Source organism: Arachis stenosperma, chromosome 10 (assembly GCF_014773155.1).
Source record: "Arachis stenosperma cultivar V10309 chromosome 10, arast.V10309.gnm1.PFL2, whole genome shotgun sequence".
In the NCBI taxonomy this organism is placed as follows: domain Eukaryota; kingdom Viridiplantae; phylum Streptophyta; class Magnoliopsida; order Fabales; family Fabaceae; genus Arachis; species Arachis stenosperma.
In genome coordinates, this window is record NC_080386.1 from 59,695,967 (window position 1) to 59,716,974 (window position 21,008).

Sequence of the window (21,008 nt, forward strand, 5' to 3'; positions counted from 1 at the left end):
TGATGAACCACAATTTTATAGTTTATATTGTATTGAATTTGGTAGATTTTATCAACTTTTTTCATATTTATTCACTAAAATAGTATGGTTTTGTGAATTTCTCCTAAGTGTGCTTAATGATTGAAAATATGCTTCCTAGGCTATTAAATTGCTAAATTTAATTTACTTTTCTCCCATTCAATGCCTTGATATGTTTGTTTGAGTGATTTAAAGTTTTGAAAGCAAGAATGACTTGAAAAAAACGGAAAAAAAAGTATGCAAAGTGGAGAATTCATGAAGAAATTAGGATTTCCTAAATTCATGGCAACGCATACGACACATATACGCATGAGAGGAAAGTCTGCCAGGCAACGCGTACGTGTGACAAGCATTACAGGAGCCACGTCAGACTTTTCCGTTGGGTCTGACGAAGGCATTTGGACGGATGGACTGATCCGACCAACTTTTAAAGACGTCAAAAACTTAAAAGTATTTTTCAATGGTCAAAAACAAAAATGTCCACGAGAAAAAGGTCAGGAACGTTTTTGTCTATTTTTATTTTAAATCTGAGCAAGTTTTATATTATATGTAATCTAAAACTCAATTAATGGGAATGAATTAAAGAAATTTTTAGGTTCTATCATGAAAATGGAGTGTGATCATGGTCCCCTACATATTTTGGGTACGTGACCATCAAATCAAAATTGAAAACAACTTTTTTTAGATTTTACCCACATGCCTACAAAATCAATGGGCTACTTATTAAGTACTAAAAATAATAAATGTAATATGGGAATTTTTTTATTTAAATTAAATAAATATAAAATTTACAAAAATACATAAAATTAACTATATTTACATAAATACACAATATATCACATCTCAAATTGTTAAAAATGAGTAGATCTTGAATACTTAGATATGTGTAAAATGTGTAAATAAAAATATAAAGGGTATTCAACTACACAGCACTCCAAAATCTACTCACTCCCAATTTTTAGGTAAGTAAGGTAGCATTTGTTTTTGAGGTACTGAGACAGAGACTGAGAGACTGAGATTCAGTGTCATGTTTGTTGGTTCAGAGATTGGTACTAAAATTTTTGTCTCTGTCTCTAAAATTTCAGTATTTCAGTACCTCCAAATGTAGAGACACATAAGACTAAAATTTTTAGAGATGAAGAATGAAACTTTAATAACATTTTATACCTAAAATACCCTCATTTCAATTCATTATTTCCAATTTTACCCTTTGTGCAAATTAAATTAGAGTTTCATTTTTGTTTTAATTTTTGTCTCCCATTTTGTACCGAACAGAATATTGAGATTATCTCTGTCTCTTAGTCTCTGTCTCTCAATCCCAATCTTTTTATCTCTGTCTCTCTACCAAACGCTATTTAAGAGAAAACTATAGATTTAAACTATAGCTAATGACCATATTATCATATTATATTATTATAAATTAAAATAACAAATGAGAATAATTAGAGGGATATCTCGTATGAATTGAGCATCACCCATCATCATCCATACCCATTACCCAAACCTTCCATGAATAATAATTATGAATTGAAACTTGAAACTCAACAACGCTCTCACTATTAACCTTCGCTTCTCTAATTTTGATTCCAACCCGCCACTATTTCTCTCAAGATCCCTCATAATCCGTTGGAAAAGTTTCAAACTTTTGAGCTTTGAAACTGGGGTTTTCTCATTCTGCTTGTTGGGCCGTCTTTGAGATATGCCCGGAGATGGCGGCGACGGCAGTGGTGGTGGTGGTGTTGCTATCAGAGGTGGCAACATCTACTGGGGAAGGAAAGGGGGCACTGATTTCAGAAGAATCGTTGTGATCTTTGCTTGGGTTTCTATTCCACACAACTTGCTTTGGGAATTCGTTGACTCTTCTTTGGGATGGAATTCCCTTGTTTGTTATGCTCATTATCTTTCTGCGTAAGTTTTTCTTTCTAATTTTTAGATTTGTTTGGGTTAATTTGTATTTCTTTTAGGTCAATTTTTTCTGCATTAGCAAGTAGTTGTTTGTTGTTTAATAACTGATTTGATTATCAGATGGAGTTCATTGAATAAGAAGATGATGAAATTTGTGGGCCTAGTGTGTTAGATGAGAGGAATAGGTCGTATACCCAAATTAGTTTGAACTTAAAAAAATTAGGCTGTTGCATGGTATATCCTTGTCTTGGAGAGCAAAATTGTCAATTGTCAAATGGAATCTTTGCTTCTTGGAAGATAGTTGGTTATTAATTCTAGCTAAAGTGGCAATCTCAATTCTAGTTAAAGTTTTTTGGCTTTAGAATCTTGGCATCACTCTGTTCTAGCCTTCTAGCTAATATTCCGGTTTTTGCTTCTCTTCTTTTGTGTGATTCTTTATATTCCTAATTTTCAGTGTTCAAGCAAACAAGCAATGACCTACTTGTGGGTCTTTTTCTGGCTCATTTAGTGAACTTTATCATGGGATGGCAGCTTTAGTGAGTTGGAACTTGCATTATCATGTTGGCCAAACCATGTTGAAACAAAATGGAACAGAAAAGTTTGGCTTGTATAAGCGCCTTTCATAGAATTAGGTTTTCACCATGATATTGATGAAAAACGTTAACTTCGTAGATAGTTGATGGGAAGTAGATGTGGACCTGTTTTATCAAGTAGAATTAAAATAGATGAAAATTTACCAGTGATAAACTAGAAAAGTTACTCTTATTGTTGCATCAGATACATGTTACAGAGTTTACACATAAAATCAGGAATATGGGTGGGTTGTAGAGGTGTAATTATTCTTGAGTCATTAAATTTTTTCCATAATTTTAGTTATGTATTATAAGACAGCAATAGTTTTAGCTGTAACTCTTTACAGAGGTTTGTGCTCTGCTTTGTTGCATATGCAAATATTTGAGACCTGCCCACATGTACATGTCTCTATATCTTACATGATTTGGGAAGCTTTTTTGTACAATGAAGTACAAATAGTTTGACTTCAGACGCGGAAAAGATATGGAACCCAGCTCCACTTCCACCTATACAGATGTGATTTAGAATGGAAATGTTGTTGTGAATCTGTAACTGTAAAAAGAATATGTTGAAAGGAGATTAGAGCATAAAATATTAATAATATCTGGTATTCTACTACATATTAAGTAGGCTTGAGTTGTTAGATGTTGTATGATCCTAAATTACTTTTAGCAAAGCACTTTGAGACATGCTAAGTGATAGCCAACTATATTACTGTTGAAAGCATACTATTTCATATTCGCATTTTGTCTCCGATCATTGCCTTATTTGGGTTTATTGGTTTGGTGTTTGATATTGACAGAAATGTTTATATTACAAATTTCTTCTCTCATGCAGATTCCATGATGAAAATGTCATGTCACTGGCATTTAGTGTTCTTAAGGAGCTTATTGAGGTCTGTGTTGGAAATTTGAAAACATGCAAATATCTATATATATCCTTTTAAGAAGTTGTGGTCACTAGGCACCATCCTCATTATCTGTATATCTTGTCTTTGTTCTACATTCTTGGATTATGCTAGAAACAATTTTGCATTTTGCAGGAACTGCGGATTAGGTCATGTCCTGTTGTATTTGCTACATTTTCTGCTGGGTCAAAAGCCTGTCTGAACAAGGTATTTCAGGTAAGTTTTATTCATCTGATCTATCTTTGGCATATAGAGAATTAATGTATGTCCTATTAAAATAGAGATTCCCATTGTAACGGTTTTCATATAAATGCAGCTTATTGAAGGAGGATGTGAAGCTCGAATACACATGGTAATTCACCTTTTGTTTTATTTTTATTTTAGGCTAACTAAATTTTGCCTTTGTTCACTCCGTGCTTTCATCTTTGATTGATGAAATCTTTTAATGCCGATTTTTTTGAAACTTACTAATTATTAGTTTATTTTGTGAAGCATAACTATCAGTTGCTTAAGAGATGTGATTCCGGACACATCTACGATTCTGGCCCGCTAGATGTTACGAGTGATTTCGGCTTCCGTTTCTCTCTACACCCTTCCATTGCAAAAGTGCCCGAACTGTAACAACCCCATTTTTTGAGTACGCGGGATCTTTTCTGAAGGCACGGATTTCTCCGGAAGATCAATAAAGGGAACACTTCTGTTGTATCATCAAGCATCTCAATCCTTAATGTTATTATGTCATCCTTAAGCTAGAACATCTTTTGAGGCAAGCTCGATAACGCAATCACGAAGAACCTAGCTTTTGAACCGTATCGGTTAGGAGTTTTGGTTCTAGTTTTCATAAATAGTCTCTGTTTGACGAACCGGACACAATTCATGAGAAAAGAGAGATAATAGTATAATACGATCATTATAGTAGTATTAGAAGATACTTGAATGATATTATAAGGTTAGCTGGTCTGTTTTAGTTAAAAATAAGAAATCAGTTTAACCGGGTTCACAGTTTACTGGTGTAGCTTAACACCTGCACTCTTTGATGACTTTAGCAATGCTAAGGCCTCATAATACATGCTCTATTCTCATAATACATATGTTACTAGTGTCATTTATGCTAGTAGCTTAGAAAATAAATTTTAGAGATGTTTTTACAAGTGTTCCGATACATCTAGTTTTAGTAGTTATACACCTGAGATATTTTAATATTATTTTAATCCACCTCCAAGCCAACCAAACGCAACTCACCCTACACCCTCCAAAACCCCCAAGGCTGCCTCATTTGCTCATTGTGGCCAAAAATCATCAAGAGAAAAAAGAGAGAAACGTCTTGGTTTATAAATCTTCAAAGCTTTATTTCTGCTGAACTAAAACTCAAATCAAAACTTTGATTTCACTAAAATGATCCTTTCTTCTTCCTCTACATAACCATACAACATATCAAGGCTGGAAATAAGGTGAGATAGCTGTCTCCTTCCCTCTTCAATTCGGTTTTCAAGGAAAACCATGCAAAACATGTGTTTTCTTGATGTTCTTCCTTAGGAATCATGCTTAACTTGACTTGAGGGCCAAGAAACATTAATTTCCAGAAAGTTTAAGGTGAGATATCTCTTTCTAATGTGCTGAGAGAGATTTGGTCAGTTGAGGGTTTTTGGATTTAAAGTTGTTCTTGATGTGATTTAGGAGGAAAAAGTGCTTAAGGACCACCTAAGGACATAACCAAATTTGGAGCAGCAAAACCAGGTAGGGTTTGGTAAAATTAATCTTGATTTATTATGTTTAAGTTGTGTGATTATGATATGCTTTGGTTATGCTTGAAATTGATTGTTTATATGAGTGATTCTTGTTGAAATTTTGGTGAAATTTTGATGAAATTTGATGAAATTTAAGCTATGAACTTGTGTTCTTGTGGCTGCTGGAAAATGAAACCCTAGAGCTTAAATTGGGGTTCAATTTGTGTTAAAATTATGTAGAAAAGATGGGGTTTTAGTGGCTGAGAATTTATTATGAATTATGGTAAAAATCGGTTGCTGAATAGATTTAAAAACGGGTAAAAACAGAGAAAGAATCTGAAAAATTTACGAAGAACATGAAGGACACTTTGAGTGTGATGAAGAACATGGAAGAACAGGCCTTAGATCTTAAAAATGGCAAGGTTGTAATTATTTTGGTGTTTGAGGAATTATTTGGTAAATTCTGAAAGTTAAGGTGGTAAAAGTAGAAATATTAAAAGTTATGGGTGGTAAAAAATAAATTTTAAAGGTTAAAAGTTAAAGTGGGATAATTTTCAAAAATTTAATGATAAAATAATAAATAATAATAAAATATTAAATAATAATATTTAAATAAAAATAATATTTTAATAAAAACAATAAAATAATACAAAAAAGTAGTTTTCTGTAAAAGCCTTAGAAAGACAACTTTAAGTGCAGAATCTCATAATTACCTTCATAAAACACTTAGGGAGTGGTAATAACATGTTAGTGAGCCAAAGATAAAGGAAAGATAAAAAGTTAAAGAAGAGATAAAAATTGAAGAAAAAGTCTGTAAAGTTTTAATGACAGAAAAACAGACAGAGATTAGTGAACGAACTAGGGCAACATAGTTAGTCCTTGAGTTGCAACTAGGGTTAGGTATTATATGAAAAGTTAAACTATTTCAGTATAGACTTAATGAACCTATACTTGGGATAGACTAACTATTCGTACCAAAATTTACATAAGCTTTAAAGATATACGTTAAGCAGAGAAAAGAGTAATCAAAGCAGAGTAAAGAGATACAGAGAACAGAATAACCAGAGTAAAAAGACAAAGAGAAAAGAGTAATCTGATAAAGAAAAATGGTTTGAGTTAAGATGTTGTAAAAGTAAAAGTTGTAAAGTTTGTATAGTATGATTGAATAGAGAAAGAAAGAGGTACTACATAAAAATGTGAAAGTGATGATGAATAATTAGAATGATAATGAATGATGATAATGAGAATGATTCTGTGATGATCTGTTGTATAAAGGCAGTCAGATAGATGGTGGTACGACCACTGAGAGCGCTTCCCTGGGATACTTAGCTATAATGCTATTCTGTAAGTCAGAGGACTCTTACAGAGGTATCGAAAAAACACGACTAGCATATACTCCTGTAAGTCAAAAGACTCTTACAGTAAGTGTGTGTATGCTCCTGTAATTCAGAGGACTTTTACAGTGAGTGTGTTGGGCAGATATAAGTTAACTAGCTCCGCCATGCAAGTCAAAGAACTCTTGCAGTGGGTTGCTAGTGCCGCCCTGCAAGTCAAAGGACTCTTGCAGTGGTTTGCCTCGCAAGTCAAAGGACTCTTGCGAGGATCATTGCCAACAGGGAAGCCTTACCTGGTCAAAGGACTCCGGGTAACGTCGAGAGCGGGTATGTAACTGATAAATGAGCTCATTACCTGCACTAGGGCTAGACATGCATCATACTTTGTTGCGCATTTCCTCTGTTATGATTGTTGTTTGAATGTATGCCTTCTTTGATTTCATTTTATTCTCTGTGTCTGTGTTTTGTTTTCTTGTATTCTTTTGTTTGTGTTTTGCTTTCTGTTTTCTCTATTTATCTGTTTTTTCTTTTTACTGCTTCTCGGTATTCTGCTATTTATCTGCTAAACAACACGGAATTAACAAACTTAACTAATAACCCCGGCCCTACTAAGAACTTTCCAGTTCTTACCCCTTCTCTCTCCCTTCCCCCTTCAGATGGAAGCATGAGTACCCTTCCGTAATTCACTGACGACCGTTCGCAAAGAGGATTCTGCTCTAGGTAGTCTTCTGAGTCTAGGGTGAATCTTGTATCTCTGTTTATATATATATACTATGAGACCAGCCAATGTCTGCACCCCGTTTGTACGTGAACCTTAACCTAAGTCCTGTGTACGAGACTCTTGTTATGTGGCTACTTGATGAGGTACCAGGGAGACGTCATATGGTAATGTCTGATTGTGCAGAGGAATAGTAGATGATGTTCCACCTTCTGATGACGTTCTACTTGACTTGAGTTTTGAAGACTTAGAACGTACTTTCCCTCGCTTTAGTAGTTTAGATGGACTAGGTGAGTATAGAGTCTAGGCTAGCCTGGGTGCCAGCTTAGGGACTTCTTAAACAAGTCAGGGCCTGAGATGTTGTGTGTATATATATGTATATATATATTATTTAGCTATATCTAGGGGTGTTCTAACTAAAAGTCTATACTCTAATAAAGGCTGGATCACGGAATGTTGTCAACTGCTTGATTTGTATTTATGTGAGGTTGTTTATAACTGTGGTATTTGTTATTATTTGCGAATTGATTGTGAATGATTCACTTTATTAACCCAGATATTTTAAAAAAAATACCTCGCAAAATAACTACGCTTTTAACAACGAATCAGGCTCATATAATAAATAATAGATAATAATTAAGTAGACAAGTCGGTAGCGCTCAGTTTCTAGTATGATCATGACGTACCTGAAATTGGGTCGTTACAATTTGATATCAGAGCAGTTTTTTCCTAGTAGAGCCTGGAGAGTGGACTGACTATGCTTCATTGCATACTCTGCTTGTGTGTCTCATGCTGTTAGGGTATCTTTAAGATACATTTGGCATGAATGTCTATGAGTGCTCATTTTGGGAATGTTTGTACTTAACTTGAGATATTAAGACTGATCACCTTAATGTTGATTGTTTGGTGCGAATATGACCTTAATGACTGTGAATAGGCATATTTTAATCGAGCTCCGAACGATGAGTCGATGTGAGCCACAGCTATCTTCATAAATATTATGATGTCCATGGCCATGACTATGTGAGATTTGGGTGCTGTAAGGAATGGACCGATCTCTTCGTCAGGATGGATTGAAGGAAATAGAACACTTGAAGATGGATTCTGCACATGGTTGAAATTTTGCGGGCAAAATTTTCTTTTAGGAGGGTAGAATGTAACAACCCCATTTTTCGAGTACGCGAGATCTTTTCTGAAGGCACGGATTTTTCCGAAAGATCAGTAAAGGGAACACCTCTACTGTATCATTAAGCATCTCAGTCCTTATTGTTATAATGTCATCCTTAAGCTAGAACCTCTTCTGAGGCAAGCTCGATAACGCAATCACAAAGAACCTAGCTTTTGAACTGTATCGATTAGGAGTTTTGGTTCTAGTTTTCGTAGATAGTCTCTGTTTGACGAACCGGACACAATTCATGAGAGAAGAGAGATAATAGTATAATACAATCATTATAGTGGTATTAAAAGATACTTGAATGATATTATAAGGTTAGCTGGTCTGTTTTAGTTAAAAATAAGAAATCAATTTAACCGGGTTCACAGTTTACTGGTGTAGCTTAACACCTGCACTCTTTGATGACTTTAGCAATGCTAAGGCCTCATAATACATGCTCTATTCTCATAATACATATGTTACTAGTGTCATTTATGCTAGTAGCTCAGAAAATAATTTTTAGAGATGATTTTACAAGTGTTCCGATACATCTAGTTTTAGTAGTTATACACCTGAGATATTTTAATATTATTTTAATCCACCTCCAAGCCAACCAAATACAACTCACCCTACACCCTCCAAAACCCCCAAGACTGCCTCATTTTCTCATTGTGGCCAAAAATCATCAAGAGAAAAAAGAGAGAAACTTCTTGGTTTATAAATCTTCAGAGCTTGATTTCTACTGAACTAAAACTCAAATCAAAACTCCAATTTCACCAAAATGATCATATCTTCTTCCTCTACATAACCATACAACATATCAAGGCTGGAAATAAGGTGAGATGGCTGTCTCCCTCCCACTTCAATTCGGTTTTCAAGGAAAACCATGCAAAACATGTATTTTCTTGATGTTCTTCCTTAGGAATCATGCTTAACTTGACTTGAGGGCCAAGAAATGTTAATTTCCAGCAATTTTAAGGTGAGATATTCCATTCTAATGTGCTGAGAGAGATTTGGTCAGTTGAGGGTTTTTGTATTTAAAGTTGTTCCTGATGTGATTTAGGAGGAAAAAGTGCTTAAGGACCACCTAAGGACATAACCGAATTTGGAGCAGCAAAAACAGGTAGGGTTTGGTAAAATTAATCTTGTTTGATTGTGTTTGAGTTGTGTTATTATGATATGGTTTGGTTATACTTGAAATTGATTGTTTATATGAGTGATTCTTGTTGAAATTTTGGTAAAATTTTGATGAAATTTGATGAAATTCAAGCTATGAACTTGTGTTCTTATGGCTGCTGGAAAACAAAACCCTAGAGCTTAAATTGGGGTTCAATTTGTGTTAAAATCATGTAGAAAATATGAGGTTTTAGTGGCTGGGAATTTATTATGAATTATGGTAAAAATCGGTTGCTAAAAAGATTGAAAAACGTGTAAAAATAGAGAAAGAATCTGAAGATTTTACGAAGAACACGAAGGACACTTTGAGTGTGATGAAGAACATGGAAGAACATGCCTTAGATCTTAAAAAGGGCAAGGTTGTAATTATTTTGGTGTTTGAGGGGTTATTTGGTAATTTCTGAAAGTTAGGATGGTAAAAGTAGAAATATTAAAAGTTATGGGTGGTAAAAAATAAATTTTAAAGGTTAAAAGTTAAAGTGGGGTAATTTTCAAAAATTTAATGATAAAATAATAAATAATAATAAAATATTAAATAATAATATTTAATTAAAAATAATATTTTAATAAAAACAATAAAATAATACGGATAAAGTAGTTTTCTGTAAAAGTCTTAGAAAGACAACTTTAAGTGCAAAATCTCATAATTACCTTCATAAAACACTTAGGGAGTGGTAATAACATGTTAGTGAGCCAAAGATAAAGGAAAGATAAAAAGTTAAAGAAGAGATAAAAATCGAAGAAAAAGTCTGTAAAGTTTTAATGACAGAAAAACAGACAGAGATTAGTGAACGAACTAGGGCAACATAGTTAGTCCTTGAGTTGCGACTAGGGTTAGGTATTATATGAAAAGTTAAACTATTTCAGTATAGACTTAATAAACCTATACTTGGGACAGGCTACTATTCATACAGAAATTTTCATAAGCTTTAAAGATATATGTTAAGCAGAGAAAAGAGTAATCAAAGCAGAGTCAAGAAATTCAGAGAACAGAATAACCAGAGGAGAAAGACAAAGAGAAAAGAGTAATATGATAAAGAGAAATGGTTTGAGTTGAGATGTTGTAACAGTAAAAGCTGTAAAGTTTGTATAGTATGATTGAACAGAGAAAGAAAGAGGTACTGCATAAAAATGTGAAAGTGGTGATGAATAATGAGAATGATAATGAATGATGATAATGAGAATGATTATGTGATGATCTGCTGCATAAAGGCAGTCAGATAGATGGTGGTACGACCACTGAGAGCGCTTCCCTGGGATACTTAGCTATAATGTTATTCTGTAGGTTAGAGGACTCTTACAGAGGTATCGAGAAAACACGACTAGCATATACTCCTGTAAGTCAAAGGACTCTTACAGTAAGTGTGTGTATGCTCCTGTAATTCAGAGGACTTTTACAGTGAGTGTGTTGGGCAGATATAAGTTAACTAGCTCTGCCATGCAAGTCAAAGGACTCTTGCAGTGGGTTGCTAGTGCCACCCTGCAAGTCAAAGGACTCTTGCAGTGGTTTGCCTCGCAAGTCAAAGGACTCTTGCAAGGAGCATTGCCAACAGGGAAGCCTTACCTGGTCAAAGGACTCCGGGTAACGTCGAGAGCGGGTATGTAACCGACAAATGAGCTCATTACCTGCACTAGGGCTAGACATGCATCATACTTGGTTACGCATTTCCTCTGTTATGATTGTTGTTTGAATGTATGCCTTATTTGTTTTCATTCTATTCTCTGTGTCTGTGTTTTATTTTCTTGTATTCTTTTGTTTGTGTTTTCCTTTCTATTTTTTCTATTTTTTCTATTTATCTGTTTCTTCTGTTTACTGCTTGACAAACGGATTCTTGCGTGGTCTAGAATTTTACAAATAAGCTCTAATTGAAAGTATAGCTTCTAAACCAACAAAAATCCTTTCGTACAAAAAACTTGTTTTTCACTAAAGCAAACCCAATAAGATTTATAACCGAAGTATTCAAACATCGGGTCGTCCCTCAAGGAATTGCAGGGAGGTGTATTTATTATTGGAAACAGGTATATTTTTGAGGTTTTTTAACATAAAAAGCAAGAATAGTGAATGGCAATGGAAACAACTAACTATAAAAACTCTTAGCAAGGTATGAGAACTGGAAATCCCATCTTAGTTATCCTTATCAATTGTGATGAGAATTGTTTATTGCTCCCACTTAGTAAACCCTTACTAAATAAAGGAAAGTCAAGTGGACTAATCAATTTGATTCCTCAAGTCCTAGTCAACTCCTGTGGAAAGACTAGCTTTAGAGGGATCCAAACTAATCAGCAAATTCCAATTCTCAATCAACAAGGAGTTTGATAACTCAAGTGTCACCAATTACTCTACCCAAGCCAAAAAGAGAAAAATCCAAATTATTTATATCATAAATAGAGAAAAACAATCATAAATCTGAAATACCTCAAATTGCATTAAATGAGAAAATCAATTCTAACATGGAGTTCATAAGCCAATATTGGGAAAATAAATAAAAGTAGAAGAGAAATTAAATTAAAGGAACATTGAACCTGGAATGAAGAGAAACAATCCTAAAACTAAGAGAAATCCTAAATCCTACAACGTAAGAGAGAGGAGAGAGCCTCTCTCTCTAGAAAACTACATCTAAACCTAAAATTATGTGAATATGAATGTTGTCTCAATGAATGGATGCATTCCCCCACTTTATAGCCCCCACTTTATGTCGTCCACGTGTACGCATTGATTGAGTTTTCTCCAGGTCACACATGTGCGTGATCCACGTGTGTGCGTCACCTATCTTCAAAGCAGCTATGGCAAATTATATATCGTTGCGAAGCCCCGGATGTTAGCTTTCTAACTCAACTGGAACCGCGTCATTTGGACCTTTGTAGCTCAAGTTATGGTCGATTTAGTACCAAGAGGTCCGGCTGGACAGCTTTAGCAGTTCCTTCAGTTTCTTGTATTCCTTCCACTTTTGCATGCTTCCTTTCTATTCTCTAAGCCATTCCTGCCCTGTGATCTCTAAAAACACTTAACACACATATCAAGGCATCGAATGATAATAAGGGAGGATTAAACATAGCAAAATTAAGACCAAAGAAGCATGTTTTCAATGATAGCACAAAATCAGGAAGGAAAATGTAAAACATGGAATTTACATGAATAAGTGTGAGAATAGTGGATAAAATCCACTTAATTAAGCACAAGATGTACCACGAAGTAGTGGTGCATCACTGCTTCTCGGTATTATGCTATTTATCTGCTAAACAACATGGAATTAACGAACTTAACTAATAACCCCGACCCTACTAAGAACTCCCCAGTTCTTACCCCTTCTCTCTCCCTTTCCCCTTCAGATGGAAGCATGAGTACCCTTCCGTAATTCACTAACAACCGTTCGTTAAGAGGATTCCGCTCTAGGCAGTCTTCTGAGTCTAGGGTGAATCTCGTATCTCTATTTATATGTATATACTATGAGACCAGCCAACGTCTGCACCCCGTTAGTACGTGAACCTTAACCTACGTTCTGTGCACGAGACTCTTGTTATGTGGCTACTTGATGAGGTACCAGGGAGACGTCATATGGCAATGTCTGATCGTGCAGAGGAATAGTAGATGATGTTCCACCTTCTGATGACGTTCCACCTGACTTGAGTTTTGAAGACTTAGAACGTACTTTTCCTCGCTTTAGTAGTTTAGAGGGACTAGGTGAGTATAGAGTCTAGGCTAGCCTGGGTGCCAGCTTAGGGACTTCTTGAACAGGTCAGGGCCTGGGATATTGTGTGCATATATATGTATATATATATATATATATATATATATATATATATATATATATATATATATATATATATATATATATATATATATATTATTTAGCTATATCTAGGGGTGTTCTAACTAAAAGTCTATACTCTAATAAAGGCTAGATCACGAAATGTTGTCAACTGTTTGATTTGTATTTATGTGAGGTTGTTTATAACTGTGGTATTTGTTATTATTTGCGAATTGATTGTGAATGATTCAGTTTATTAACCCAGATGTTTTAAAAAAAAATACCTCATGAAATAACTACGCTTTTAACAACGAATCAGCCTCATATAATAAATAATAGATAATAATTAGGTAGACAAGTTGGTTGCGCTCAGTTTATAGTATGATCATGACGTGCTAGAAATTGGGTCGAACCATCAAAGCTTGCTACCTGGGTAGCAAAATCTGTTGTTTCTGGTTTAGATGCTCTATATATAACTAGGTTGGAAGTCCTAGCTTCTGAACATTGGCAAGCTTTATATTCTTCTGTGGTAAGTGTTGTTAGAACCCCTAACTAAGTCGAGCAGCCAGAATCTTTAGATATTTCTATTTTAAAATAAATTGGCTTTAATTTTCATTTTTGTTTTTAGAATTTTGGTGCCTCGTTTCTCGTTGTATGTTCTGAGAATGATGACCATGTGCGGTACCAAAGCATCTACGACTTTGCCCAACGGCTGTGCAATGTTGGTGGAGATGTCAACCTTTTAAATTTGAGTGGCTCGTCTCACGTAGGTTTGTCTGAGGCCCAATTTCCCCTATGCCGTTTCTGATTTGGACCTGTATAACACAAATGCTGTTACTTGTTTCAGGACACTACAAGCAGCATCCGATCCAATATAGGGCTGCTGTGAGCAATTTATTTGAGAAGGCTGCTTCAATATATTCGCAAAAACTGATCCTCAAACGAGAAAGAACTCATATGGAAGGTGCACAAGATGAGATATCCGAGTTAATCTGCGACCTTCGGAAGGTGGCTATCAATTCAAATAAGAGCCTTAGAAGAGTTGCAGTTGGGCCAAGGGACCATTTCTTTATGCCTAGTGCTGCCGGACATTACAATGATAGGGACTCTGGGACTGTGCAAGACGAACAGAAAGAAAAACCTATTTTTCTGCCCAGCTCTCCAAGCATCAGTGCTCATAGTGTCCTTGGTCAATTTCTTTTTGACGTTTGCGTTCGGAAGAATGTCGAAGGTTGGGATGTTAAATTTTTTGGAACTCCAAACGAAAGGTTGTATTCTTCAGCTCCTAGGCATTCACCTTTAAGTGGTATTAAACGCATCCGTCGCTCAAGGTTATGAAGTTGTTTCTTGCGTCCGATTGAGGAAATACTGTTATATAAGCTTGACTGAACCATCACCAATTTTCCTAGACATAACTAGAAGATATTATGGATTTTTGCTACGACAAATGGATCATTCATTTTAAGGGGGGATAAGTATGATTTTGGTCCCCAACGTAGAGGCTGAAATGTTATTTCGTCCCCGACCTTTTTTTCGCTCCAAAATGGTCCCAAAGGTTTCAGTTTATTTTAAAATCGTCCTTCGGACGAAAATACCCTTCTCCCTTCACCCAAAATCAACCAAAATCAACCACCACCACCACCACCAGAACAGAACCACCACCACCACCACCACATCACCACCACCACCATCATCATCATCATCATCATCATCATCACAAAACCACCACCACCACATCACCACCACCACCACCACCATCATCATCATCATCATCATCATCATCATCATCATCACAAAACCACCACCACCAGAACAAAACCACCACCACCAGAACCCACCACCACCACCACCAATTTTAAAATCATCATGGTCATTATCATCATCATCATCAGAAATTCACAACAAAACTTCACAACAAATTTCAGCAACAACAATATTCCACAAAAAATTTCACAAAAAATCAGAAATTTCACAAACAAATCTAGTTCACAGAAGAAGAAGAAGAAGAAAGAAGAAGAAAGAAGAAGAAGAAGAGTTGGTGGTGTGGTGCAGCGGAAGAAGAAGAAGAAAAAGAAGGAGGTGGTGGTGCGGTGCGGTGGTGCGGCGGGGGTGAGCTGCTATGGTGCGGCAGAGGGCGGGGCGGCGGGGCGGTCGTGCGGCGGAAGAAGAAGAAGAAGAAGAAGAAGGTCGTGGTGGTGTGGTGCGGCGGGTGCGGTGCGGTGGTGCGGCAAAGCGGCGGGCCGGTGGTGCGGTGGTCCCCCTCCTTCCCTCCCCCCCCCCCTTTCTGCGCCTCCCACCCCTTTCTGCATTCCCCCTTCTCTCTCCCCACTCCCCCTTATCTGTTCCCTTTCTTTCTTTTTTTTATTTTATATTTATTTTATTTTATAATTTTTTAATGAAGAATATTTTGGTAATAAAAATATAAAATTAGTAAAAAGGACGATTTTAAAACAAACTGAAACCTTAGAGATCATTTTGGAGCGAAGAAAAGATCGAAGATGAAATAAATTTTTAACCTCTACGTTGGGGATCAAAATCATACTTATCCCTTTTAAGGGACAATGGAAATTTAATGGTTGAAATGGCTTTGACTATTAATTCCTTCCTGGTTACCCTTAGAAACAAAAAGGTGTGTAACCTTGAAAGAAGAGGTTTTGACTATTATTTTTTTTAAAATAATAAAATATTTTTAAATAATAAAAAATATTATTTTAATTTAATAACACTTTTTTAAATATTAAAATTATATAAATACAATGCCAAACGAACATTCGGAAAATGTATAAAAAGTGTTGCAATTTGCGACTAATTTTTTGGTAATGGATTGGAAGAGTGTGTTATAGATAGTTATGAAAAATTGGTTTGTTTTTATTAAAAACTACAAATTGGAGGTTCAGATTTGGGTGGGAGTAGAAAACTGAAGGTTAAATTTTGGATAAAGGTAAAAAACTGAGTGTCAATTTTGGGTGGAGATAAAAAATTGAAGGTCGGTTTTGGATAAAAAATAAATAAATAATTCAAAAAATTCAAATTGAAAGGTTTTATTGGTTTGTTCAAAAAAATTTGTAATATTAAAATATAAATTTGACTTTTAAATTTGTAAATTCTTTTTAAAATAATAATAAAAATTATAAATCTAATTCTCAGATTTATAAGATTTATATAAAATAAAAATACATTAAATTTTTGTATTATCAAAAAACACTACTTATACAGTTATACTACAATACAAAATGTAAAAAGCCACAATTTGAAAACAGAAGAGGAAGAATTATTCTTGTTTGGACATAGTCATTGACGTGGGGCCCAATAGACAGCCAAATATTCTACAATATGGTGTGACTTGTATTGTGTGCCACTCACTCTTGTTAGTCCTTTCATGTTTTCATTATGGGAATGTCTTTGGTGGGGAAAGTATCTTCTAGATATTGATGGACCAAGTAAAAATATTCTAAATGTGTGATTCAGATTCATTCTAGATATAAGTTTTCTATAATATTATATGTGTCCAATACTTACTTTAATTGTAAACTAGTATATTGTAGTCTGGTTGAGCCAATAATATAATGACTGATTTGAATTTTTTTTTTTTGAAAAAAAGTGTTTTAGTGGGTTAAGTGAATGTTGGGCCATAAAAAATTTTAACAATAAAAAAATAATTTATTTGTGTTTGGACTTATTGGATATAAATTTATATATGGCCTTTATTTTTATTTTCAACAGAAGATATTATTAATATTTTGTATATTTAGGTAACAAAACATGGAAAAGTATGGGTGAACAATGAAAATATTAAACAATGTAAACAATAGATATATCGGATGTTCATTTTACTAGTGTACGGATGGTTATTTTAATATTAAAATTTAGAGGGTTAATTTAGAGGTGTAGTGTGTTTTTATTTGATTGGTGGTTGTTCATATTGTTCAACAAAGTCATTGTCCCCCTAGCATTCCCCTTTTTTTATTAACCAATATGTGGTTAGTAAAAACATATATATCAATTTGGTGTCCAACAAAATAAACACACACTATATTTCTTATCAAAATATCTTATAATTGTAAAGTAAATAAAATATAAAAACTATTGATGAAATGAAGAAAGTATTTTCTTTGTTTTCACAAAAATAATAAAAAAATTTGTCAAAGAAAAAAATCCATGAGAATTTTGGAGCATTCAGACTATGACTAAAAACTCTCCAAATAATCATCCAACATTACACCAACCATAGGATACTGTCTTTCTAACTCCTACTAGAAGTAAATATTAAAATAATTTCATATAATGATAATAACAATAATAATTAATTATTTATAATATTTAGAAATAAAACACAGAATATAAGCCTCGTGGAAAGCACTGTAGAGGACACACCAGGTGGCAACCTTGCCCCGACGAGAGGTGCATTGAGGCGGACAGCATGGTAAGCAGTAGCGATATGGGTTTGAGAGATGTAACGGGACTTGAAGAAGTGAGAGGGAATCCGGCGATTATGTCCATCACGAACCTAGATCCCGTTGAATTGAGGACATCATCAAGGCTTTCTTCCATTGTTAGGCATTCTTCCATTGTTTCCATGGTTCGCAAACAATATAAAAAATTTTTCCTATTCAATATCTCATCGCCTCCGTCACTGCCGCCACTAACACTGCTGAGTCGAACCCACTTCAAATCTTCCGGTAGCCATTCAAATCACACTTTTCTTAGAATTTCTCAATCGCAAAAGCTTCACCTTTACTATTAATCACACACCATACAATCGGATTTTGTGTTTTCTAATTTTTTAGTGCACTTAATGAAATAACAAAATTGTGAATCGATGCCAAAAGTGTTCCTTACTTTGGCAACTGTCTTCCATGGTGTTCCTACCGTAAGATTTGACAAAATCTCACTTCCGCAATTAACGGCATCAGCATTGCTGGTGGAACATTTGGTAAGGCCTGTAAAGAGTGTAATAAAAATTTAAAGATGGTAGTAGCAGCTTCTATAAAGATCAATTTACAATTGCAAGAACTAGAAATACCTGCTGCAATGGAAGAAAGTATGTGATTAATAATGCACACCACAAACCTCTTCTAGCAGTTGTCCTGCCACAAAAAATTCATCCAATATGAAACAGCAAACCATGTTCACAGCAACACTATCTGAAATAACAATGCAATCACAAATTTAGCCAACATTTCATCTGCAGAAAATTAAAGCATTGCAGCGAAAAGGAGATAAAAAGAGAATCAAAAGCACACACCTAGTCCATGAATTGAAGCCGCACACTCAAAAGAAGCCTTGAAGCAAATCATTTTCTTCTGCAGTGCACCGCACATTGGCCATGCTTCAGAATCACTCCTTGAGGAACTCGCTGAATCTGAATCTGCAAAGATTAAAATAAGAGTAAATTTTAAGTTTCCCTGCTAACAGATTGTCTCAAGAACAAACCAAATAACAGCTAGGAGCAAATTTAGTACCACTGAACGACAAGGAATCACTACTTGAACTGCTGGAGCCAATTCCTGTCCATTTGATCACAGTAACAAATTAGTATATATGGTAAGAAAATGATTACAATGCTATATAAAATAAGCCTAACCCATTCAACTGATAAATGCACAAAAAATGAAAGGAGTTTTACCCCCATTAGATTTATAGGATGCGGCATTGTTGTAGTTCAAGTTGCCAAGTAGTGCCTGTCGCTTAAAAGAAGGATTCTGCAACAACAACAACAACAACATAAAAGAGGGATTGATGAAACTGAAGAAACTCACCAGTTTGAAATCACCTTTAACATGAAGAGAAGTCCCACCTCTATCGTCGGTACCAACGCCAGGCCTCAGCATGCGCCTCCTCGACGGGCTTCTCCTGAACAACACTGGCTGCGCCTCCAGCATCTCTTCTCAATACAACACCCAAAAACGACACCCCAAAATAAAAACGACGATCCAATAAAAAAACCCTAGAATACAAATCCCCAAAACGACTATTCTTTGTTTCCGCAGGAAACAGCAGGGAACAGACAACAAAACCTTGTTTTTTTTACGTGTTTACATATTAAACGAACGAAAAATGGAAAAACTACCAGAAATCAGAGCAGTAATAGACGTATAAAGGGGAAAATTAGCAGAGTGATGAGCGACGCAATAGGAATTAAAAGGATTCAAGCCAAGACTGAATACGCGAAGGTTCTGAAGGACAAGGACGGAGTTCATGAAGGGAGAGGAGTTAATGATCATAATTGATGATGCGAATATTAGGGTTTTTGATAAAGAAAGAGGAGTATTGAGAGTGGGATCATGGGATTGAGGTGATTAATGGGAATCAGATGAATCCTTTCTTGATTAGGATTAGAGTTGATGGGAACATGGAGATCAGAAGATAGAATCCTTTCTTCATGATCTTCTGTAGAATCTGTGAGCAGGACTTCATCAAGTTTCAATCTCTGAATTTGATCGTTTCAAATCTTGGTGATGGAATTCACCGGAAATGCCGTTTGTTGCCGGAGATCTTCTTGGTCGACAATTTTTGGGAGGGCAATTGAAGCTCTGCCTGGGTTAAAATTCTCCACTCTCGACCCCAACCCAATTTAATCCTATAATCAAATTTGCCCCACATGTTAATGAAAGTTTATTTATGAACCTTTTATTATTTGTAAACCGACTCCTATATGTTGTATTAATTATTTTTATTACCTGCTCCTTCAAGGTCCAGAAAATATTTTCCCCACTGTAAAAAACTCCTTCAATTCTTCTACGTATTCATCAGAGTCATCATTATCCGTCAAAGATATGATGTCTAGAATCTCAAAGGGAAAGTATAATTGTTATTTTTGAGGAGAGAAAATATAATAATTATTTAAAAAATTTAACTAACATCTGTTTATGATAAGTTTATTATTAATAGTGAATTTTAAAAATTTTTATTTAATAAATATAAAATAAATATATTAAAAATTTAAATTTTTTATGTTTTTAATAAAATAAGATCTTTAAATTTATCTATTCAATGTCTAAGATCTCAAAAAAATGTATAATTATTACTTTTGAAAAGAGTGGAAATACAATAATTTTTTTATAATTTTACTATTAATAAAAAATTTTAAATATTTTTATTTAATAAATATAAAATAAATATATTACAAATTTAAATTTTTTATATTTAAAAAAAAATAATTTGAGCTAAATTTATGTTTAAATGAGACAACGATAAAATAATCTAACATCTGTTTATGATAAGTTTATTATTAATAGTGAATTTTAAAAATTTTTATTTAATAAATATAAAATAAATATATTAAAAATTTTAATTTTTTTATATTTTTAATAAAATAAGATCTTTAAGTTCATCTATTCGATGCCTAAAACCTTAAAAAAAAGTATAATTGTTACTTTTGAAAAGAGTGGAAATACAATAATTTTTTTTATAATTTTACTATTAATAAAAAGTTTTAAATATTTTTATTTAATAAATATAAAATAAATATATTACAAATTTAAATTTTTTATATTTAAAAAAAATAATTTGAGCTAAATCTATGTTTAAATGAGACAACCATTGTTAAAAGTATGCCCCCATGCAGGATCGAACTACAGACCTTCAGTTTACAAGACTGACGCTCTACCACTGAGCTATAGGGGCTTGTTTATTCTTGTTCTTCCCCCATTACATCTCGTCATTTTGAAATTCATATGAGATATTTAGATACCACTATAAGCACTACCGGTATGATAAAATAACATTTTAATAAAAAAATTTATAAA

General features: G+C 34.3%; 1 protein-coding gene and 1 non-coding gene across 2 annotated transcripts; one reads left to right on the plus strand and one right to left on the minus strand.

Annotated features, from left to right (window-relative positions):
- The first annotated feature begins 1,717 nt into the window (after positions 1-1,717).
- LOC130957153 (uncharacterized) lies at positions 1,718-14,660 on the plus strand. The gene is made up of 8 exons (XM_057884034.1): positions 1,718-1,926; positions 3,334-3,391; positions 3,539-3,619; positions 3,720-3,755; positions 3,896-4,020; positions 13,660-13,789; positions 13,889-14,030; positions 14,108-14,660. The coding sequence occupies exons 1-8, from the start codon at positions 1,718-1,720 to the stop codon at positions 14,596-14,598; spliced, it is 1,272 nt and encodes a 423-aa protein (XP_057740017.1). The 3' UTR covers positions 14,599-14,660.
- Positions 14,661-20,814: 6,154 nt separating this feature from the next.
- TRNAT-UGU (transfer RNA threonine (anticodon UGU)) lies at positions 20,815-20,886 on the minus strand. The gene has a single exon. It is a non-coding gene; the product is annotated as a tRNA-Thr (tRNA).
- Positions 20,887-21,008: the final 122 nt, after the last annotated feature.

Bases quoted from the DNA above. Each gene is read 5' to 3' on its own strand.
- LOC130957153 (XM_057884034.1), top strand. From the start codon at position 1,718: ATGCCCGGAGATGGCGGCGACGGCAGTGGTGGTGGTGGTGTTGCTATC. The intron at 4,021-13,659 runs GTAACAACCCCA...ATGACGTGCTAG, and splicing joins ATTGCAAAAGTGCCCGAACT to AAATTGGGTCGAACCATCAA. The intron at 14,031-14,107 runs GTTTGTCTGAGG...TACTTGTTTCAG, and splicing joins GAGTGGCTCGTCTCACGTAG to GACACTACAAGCAGCATCCG.